This window comes from Saccopteryx leptura, chromosome 6 (genome assembly GCF_036850995.1).
Source record: "Saccopteryx leptura isolate mSacLep1 chromosome 6, mSacLep1_pri_phased_curated, whole genome shotgun sequence".
Taxonomy (NCBI): domain Eukaryota; kingdom Metazoa; phylum Chordata; class Mammalia; order Chiroptera; family Emballonuridae; genus Saccopteryx; species Saccopteryx leptura.
The window spans coordinates 75,425,370-75,433,292 of NC_089508.1; the positions used below are offsets into that span (position 1 = coordinate 75,425,370).

Here is a 7,923-nt window from a genome sequence, read left to right on the forward strand (position 1 = left end):
GTTCCTACAAATCTTCCCCCTGGCACCCTTGCTCTGCTGTTTGGAATTACCCATACCTGTCACACCTCTATGTCTCATACTCCCCCCCCCCCCCAAAGAAAACCCCAAGCCCACTCACCATCAAGGCTTAGCTCAAGCAAATGGCTTCCCTAATACCTATCTAGTGTGGTGTTCTCTGAACACATTTTCCTTTCACCTAGTTCTTTGGGCTTACCTATGCTCTCCTCTTTATCAGGATACATTTTACTTGTTTGAGTGCATGTCTGCTCCTCCACTCCACTGAGCAATTTGAGAGCAGTGTTGTTTTATTCATCTTGTCAGTATCTAGCTCTAGCTGAGATTATTGGTCAAAAAAACACAAATGTATATGTACAAACTATGCCTTCAATTTTTTAATATCTAGTATCTCTCTCTCAAAATATATCTACTGCTTATTAAACTAGAAATTCTCCAGATACTTTTGCCTCTCTTTGAGACCGCACATTCTGCATGTCTTGGCCCAGGGAACAGAACTCGGGCTAAAAGTTGGGAGCCTGGTCTTCCAGCAGACAACTGTGCCACCTAAACAAAGTCATTTAACTTCTCTGGGATCCTGTTTCTCAGCTGTAAAATGCAGATCACTAAGGCCCATTCCGCTGTGAACCAACCCCTGTGATACTTGAAGACTGTATCCTTGTTTGAAAACAAAGGGTGAGAGAAGGCAAGATATAGAAGAAACTGAACACATCAAGTATTACCACTGTTTTAATAAGTGAAGCAAAAATATCAAAATATGTGCAACACAGATTAAGAGGTAAATATGGATTTTTATAGGAAATTCTTTTATCATGTTGATGTTGAACATGAGAATTCTCTCTTCCCCACCTCTAAGCTGTCAACAGCCCCCTGCCCAGATAGGTCAACTAGGGAGATACAGAGTCCAAAGCAAAATTACAAAAATGATATTTGGGTTAACATCAATATAGCTTTTTAATTTGAGTGTATAAAGCATGATGGCATATCAGCATTAAAAAGAAAAAAACCCAGAATTTGGACTTAGTCCAATCCAAATGAGGCATCTTCAAGCCTGAAGGAAAAAAAAAAGTCTTGTTAGCAAATATACTTATTTTATTTGGATTATAGATCACACCACCCAATTTATCTAATTTTTGCTTTCTACATCACTATTTGTAAAAGAAGTAGCTACAGACAATTTTCTACACCCATTACAGAGAGCATTTCCCATTAGTTTATCCCACTGATTCTCCCACAACCTAAGAGAAAAGAATGCTAGTATTAGAGTTCAAACTGTGGCTCTACTATTTAGTTACTATGTGACTCTGGGTAGGTCACCCAGCTTCTCTGATGCTCTCTGAAAAGCTGGATTTTCTACCTCTGGACTCTAACCAAAGACTTAAGAGATGTCCCATTCCTCCCTCTTTCATGCTGCTAGAGCTCCTTGTAGATACATCTACTTTAGTATCTTTACACTGCATTATAACAATCTGTTTCTATTTCCACTATTGGACTGGGGGCCTCTAGAAGGCAAACACAGTGCCTATACACTAAGGCTCAAAAAGGGACTGAAGAAAGAACAGGACATCTTCAGAACCACATCACTCCTCTCTTCTTACTAAATAATAAAACAACTCTTATGCAACAGAAGAGAATGGTTTATTTCTGAAGGCCCAGAGGTGTCCTATGTGGAAACAGCAGAAGATTGAGCAGCTCTTGTAGGTAGTGTGGGTAACCAGCTGCCTCTCTCCTGTCATACCACACCAGCGGCTCCTCGGATTTCCTTCCGAGGGCCAGTGACGCTGGCAGAGCCCCAACTAGGGCCACACACCTTCCTTATGCCACTCCGCAGGGGAAGGGAACGTGACCCTGTAGGATTCTTCTCTGCTGCTGAAATGCTACCCTGATTAATGCCTTCCACATACTGAGGGTTATCACGTTAGAGCTTTCTAGAAACAGTCCCCAGAATAATGAAACAAACAACAAACAAAAAAGCATTTTCTTCAAGTTAGAAACCTACTTACATGATGCTGGTTAGTTGTACTGATCTGTAAAAAAGAAAAAGAAAAACAGTAAGTTTTACTTTTAAAATACTATGTATTAAAAAATGTCTGGCAAAATAGCCTGCTGTCCCTAATCATGTAAACCTTGTTTAGAATTACCCAGTAGGACCTAAACCTGCCTACTAGCCTCAAAGCCCAACCCAGTCAGAGTGCTGGAGAACTACAGGATGGTAGGGTGCTAGGAGAGCAAGACGTACAAAGGCCCATGCCTCTCTGAGATTCCTGTGACACTAAGTGTCCACAAGCAGGAAAGCTCAAGGAAGCCAGTGGGTAAGAAACATTGGGAATGAGTGCACATTTGTGCAAATGCTGTTGCTACTCCTTGTTCTTGCCATGGAAAGACTACCATTTCCAGGACTATGCTGTGCAGAGGTCTCTCAAAAGGTGCCACTTATCAGAGCTTTGATAACATTCCCTGACAGTCCTAGTATGCAGAATTTTTTTTTTTTTCTTCCAGTGAGAGGGAGAGAGACAGACAGGGACAGAATGACAGAAAAGGAGAGAGATGAGAAGCATCGATTCTTCGTTACGGCACCTTAGCTGTTCATTGATTGCTTTCTCATATGTGCCTTGACAGGGGGTGGGATGGGCAGGGGGCTCCAGCAGAGCAAGTGACCCCTTGCTCAAGCCAGGGACCTTGGACTCAAGCCAGTGACCATGGGGTCCTGTCTATGATCCGACGCTCAAGCTGGTGAGCCTGCGCTCAAGCCAGATGAGCCCGTGCTCAAGCCAGCAACCTCGGGGTTGTGAACCTTGGTCCTCAGCATCCCAGGCCGACTCTCTATCCACTGTGCCACCACCTGGTCAGGTCAGATTTTTTAAAATATCAAAGCAGCCTGACCTGTGTTGGTACAGTGGATAAAGCATAGACCTGGAACGCTAAGGTTACCTGTTCAAGGCCCCCGGCTTGCCCAGTCAAGGCACATACCAGAAACAACTACGAGTTGATGCTTCCTCCTCCTGCACCCCACCCTGCCCTGCATTTCTTTCTCACTCTCTCTCCTTTTTCTAAAGATCAATAAATAAAATCTTAAAAAAATATATATCAAAGCAGATTTATGCTACGGTTATACTCAGACACAACTGTTGGCAGCTAAGGAAAGAACTTGAAAACTTACCCCATTGGACAGTCTTGGGCTCAGTGAGAGTAACGTGTTCAACACGGCAGCTGTACTTATCTCCTGCACTGGGAGTGAAGTTTGCGTGCACAAGGAGATAGAAAGACCAGTCCTTGCTGAAAGACAGGTCTGACTTCTCCACTTTCATTTTCTCGCCATTCTTCAGCAGATCAATTTCAATCTGGGGTGGATGAAAACCAGATACATAGCAGTTCAGGAAATTCGGCTTTCCATTCTCCGCAGGATGCCGTGAATAAACCTGAATCCTCGGTGGACCTGAGGAACATCAGGGAAAGAGAAATGATAATTGCAGAGTACTTCACTTGCGGCTACCTTGGTCTAAAGCTGTATCAAGCACCAACTGTTTAAATGTGATCATCTATTTCTCCCAATTCCATTTCCATTCTGGCCAAATAAGCTTCCACTTATCCAAAAACACCTATCTCCATTTGAGGGATAAACTATGATTTAGTGTCTTTCCCACACAATTCCCCTACACTGCTTTTTCTGGTCTTTTCTAGCAGATTTCTATTAGTATCTCCTCTGTCACTGGAGATTGTGCCAAATCTTTAAGAACCTTTCTGTGGAGGCTTTCAATAACGTTTGATGGCTTCTCAGCACCCATACCACAAAAGTCTACATGATGGCCCTAACCTACTTTTTAAACTTCATTTTTCATTTCACATACCCTTCATAATTGTCACATTAGAAAGCTCATGTTATTGTATCCTGTTTCAGCCCTGTCCACTTTTTTTATGTTTATATCTTTTCTTTTTTGGCTCCTGCTCCTCCTAGATGAACGCCCATCTAACTTCTCAAATTATTGAGTGTTTGGTAAAGCACCTGGCACATAGCAGCTGCTCTGTAAGTGGCAGATGCTATTATTATTACCTAGTTGTTCAGGTTCCTAAGAGAGTCAACCCAAAGTATGTTCCTACAAAACACAACCTCTTCATCCTGCCTGGAGTTTATACACTAAACCCTTATCTGATTTTGTACCTGATTTCATGACCTACAAGATTTAAATGCTGAAAGAAGCTCGCAAATAGCTTACATGAGCGAGTTGGGCTGGGTCAGACAATAGGAAAGGGTGTGGACTCTGGCAAATGGGAGAGAAGAAGTAGAATAATGCATGAAAATGAGATTTGCATTTTAATCAGCACCCTGAAATTATTCCTATTGTTGGCCTGGTTTGGAATACATTGCATAATGCTATAGAACAGTGGTTTCCAAAAGCAGATGGGATGTATGACTAGACCATCTCTGGCGGTACAGAAAGAAAATATAAACTCTGTTTCTATATTTTTCATCCAAAATGAAGAGAAATGTTACTGCTAGTAAATATAGATATATGGATGGACACTAATACATGTGTATAATTCACTTTAAAATACATATACATTCAGGGTACATGATTACTATAGGGCAGCTGTTCCTCCAGGTCCAGAAGGTGGTGGGAAGGAGGAGAAGTACCAGGCCACTCAGACCATATGTATCTGTCTAGAAACACTCTATCATCAAAGGAAAGGTCACCAGGAAAAGGAGTATCAAAGTCCACAAGAGCTGGACTGGGGATCTCGGTGAAACCCTGATTTTTTTTCCCCATCAAGTTAAAAGTTAAGATAAATCACAGTGCTCTTCGTATTTGAGCTTCTAATAATTAGGACACAATAAATGCTACAGGAGTCAAAGCAACGTTAATCTGGCCTGGAATTCTCCAGTTGAGCGAACCAGGTAGGGTTTTGCAAAAACATCATGAAAGCCTCTAAGAAGAGAATCAGTATCGGCCAGGCCTGGATCTGAATCTGGACTCAGGCACTTATTGGCTCTGTAACTTTAGGAGAATGATTTTAGCTTTTGAAGCTTACCTGAAAAATTAATTTATGCCCACAACAAACCAAGCAAAACACACATGGGATAGAGCAGAAAACTGACCCCTGCAGGCAATCACCATTACCAACTGTGTATCTTCCAGAACTGATCTATGCATAAAATGTCTTACTTTGGAATTTTTCAAATTTAGATATTTTTTAATGTCAGCTTATTTTTCAAAACGCTTCTTCTATAGTCAGCAGCAAATGTCAATAATAGTGATTACAGACATTCTGCTTTACTTTGTAAATAAATTATAAATTAAACACCTTTTTCTCACGATCAAAAAACCACACTTCCCAGAGGCTTTTATGAGGGGGAAAATGAGATGATCTGGTATATTACAAAATATTTGAAATGTGCTCAATGTCCCTGGTTTCTCCAACAGACAGCCTGGGTAAGTAAGTAACCACTTTGATTACCCTTATCACTGGCTTTATAACCTCTCTGATTAACCTTGGCTTTTTCAAAACTGAAAGTAGAAGCTCTGTTCATCTTGGAAAGAACCAGGCAAGGTGCCAAAGAAGAAGCCTTCTGTAAGCAAAAGGCAACAGAGGCCCATGGCAGCCCAGCTTGTTCAGACAATCTCATACCCAAAGGAGACGGTTCTGAAAAACGCACATACAGCTCAAAGGTTTACTCCAGCATAATGCTCTGGTAAGGGGCAATTGTCTGCCCGTTACTCCCTGTGTGATTAAGTTACTCAAACTCTTGGTGCCTCGGTTTCCTCAGCTGTGAGATGCTGATGATAACCTTTATATTTACATTGTGGACGCACACTGTAAGTTGTCAAAAAACGGGTGGCTCATATGATTATTGAATACTAGAATCTATGTATACACAATAAATTAAAATCAATTAAAAAGCGACATGTAATCGTGAGTTACATAACTCAAAAGTGAGTTAATAATGTGAAAAAGCTCTGTAACACCTCAGAACATTCTACAAACGTCGCGTGCTGATGCCACGCCAGGTTTGATCCCTTATTTATGGGAAAGTGTGAAGAGGCAAATGAACCTGGCCGGCGCTAGAAGGAAGCCGGAAGCCCTGCGGTTCCCAGCGAAGCAGCGTAGTTGCGATGGACTATTCACACCGGGATACCTCATCCAAAACCCAAGGGTCTGTCTCTACCTATTCAGAGTCCCCAACTCCGAGCCTTCGGAGCCCGCCTACCCGCCTTCCCCTCTAGTTGCGCCCGGGGCGCGAGAGGTCTGGCGTAAGAGCAGAAGAGAAACTTTCCCGAAACTCTGTCCCGACCTACCCTGCCCGGGCGTGCCAGCGCTCTCCCCCCAACGCCCTCTGCTCCCGGAGAAAGAAGAAAAAAGCTAGCGTCCTGGGCTTGCACACACCCGCTGCCCCGTCCCCAGACCCAGCCGGGGCTAGTTCCCTGGCCGGGAAGGAACTCTTAGAGGAACCGGGGGTGACAGAGTTAGAGAAGACCGAGAGTGCCAAAGAGGGTGGGGGCCCGGGAGAGGAAAGGCGAGCGAAGGAGAAACGGGGAGGAAAGAGCACTCACGCTGGAGGGCGTCCAGGCCAGACAGGGCGAACAGCCCGAGCAGGACCAAGACCACTGAGCGAGCCATCTCAGCCACAGGAGCGCCGACGAAAATGCGCTGTGGGCCTCGCGCCTCGTCTTATATTCCACGCGCGCACCACCAATCAGAACTCTGCCCGTCACCAGTCTCCTAGCTGGCGGCGCTGGACCAGGTTAGTCAAGGGACTTGCCCATTTTCAGTTTCAGTTTCCTATAAGGTCTCGTGATGTTCGAGAAGGCATCGATTGGACGGGGTGGGTTCGCTATCTGTAAATGGGCGCTCTCCGATCCTAGGAGCATCCCCGAGCTTGGGGCGCGGACCGCCCATCCTGAAACTTTAAGTGTGGACGGACCTTTGCCCAGCGTCCTCGCTTTCTGAGCCAGACCTAGAGATAGTCACTTGCTTACCATACCTCAACCAGTTAGGAGCCTGAAATCTGCGCTTTCATTTTTTTTTAAAGGAAGACCAGAAAGATTAAGTGTGTAGATAGAGGATGAACGGTGCCCGGAAGGACAAGGACTGTGGTTAATAATTACAACCTGGAATACAGTGTTAGGTTTCCGGATTTGCGGGGCAAGAAAAATAGTCCAGGAACCTCGAGGACTCCTAAAAACAGCTCAGAGGACTGTTCGGAGTTGAGGGTCTTCTTGCTTCCTTCAGGGAGAGGTGTCTTTTTTGTAAAGCTCTGTACCAAGGAATTCTTCTTTGTATCTTCCCGTTTTATTTAGGTGATTTTTCTTGTTTTGGGGAAACAAAGACATTTTTGTGGGGAAAACGACCACTGACAGTAAAAGCGGTAACTGCTTTGAATTTGGGAGCTCACAGACCCTTTAGGCGCTTCATTCCCTGCGAATTGCCTTACCAGAATGGTGCTTGGCGCATAGATGTTCTGTAAAACTGGATGAATAAATGATAGTAGCAAAGAGGGAGCGAATACCTTGATAAACTGTAGGCGGTAGGAATTACCTCATTCATTATTGTGGATAGGGAGAGAACAGGTCAAAAGAGCAGGATTCAAACTCTGACCTGATACCATCGACCGTCATGCTTCTGACATTTCAGAGATAAAGGGCACGGGAGTTTTAGTGAGAATTTAAATTGCACCCAGCTAAAGAAGTTAAAACTACTGATTATAAGAGCGTGAGGATATTAGACAGATTCATTAAGAAAAACTACACTCTGAAATACCATTTAAAAAGGTGCTGCCAGCACAAGACTGCGAGTTCTCTGTTCTTCCCTGAGTAAGAACAGTGAGAAGAGGAAGTCAACCATAGGAGTGGGCAGAGGCAGAGGTCTGGGAAATCACCATGATTTTCAGTTGAAGGGAGTTGGACTGTGCTT

At 43.8% G+C, this 7,923-nt stretch overlaps 1 protein-coding gene across 1 annotated transcript; it reads right to left on the reverse strand.

The window, feature by feature from the left end:
* Window positions 1-726: 726 nt before the first annotated feature.
* On the reverse strand, window positions 727-6,721 carry B2M (beta-2-microglobulin). Its single transcript, XM_066342049.1, has 4 exons — window positions 6,564-6,721; window positions 3,176-3,451; window positions 2,019-2,042; window positions 727-1,066 (listed from the first exon to the last, which is right to left on the reverse strand). The coding sequence occupies exons 1-3, from the start codon at window positions 6,628-6,630 to the stop codon at window positions 2,029-2,031; spliced, it is 357 nt and encodes a 118-aa protein (XP_066198146.1). The 5' UTR covers window positions 6,631-6,721; the 3' UTR covers window positions 727-1,066; window positions 2,019-2,028.
* Window positions 6,722-7,923: the final 1,202 nt, after the last annotated feature.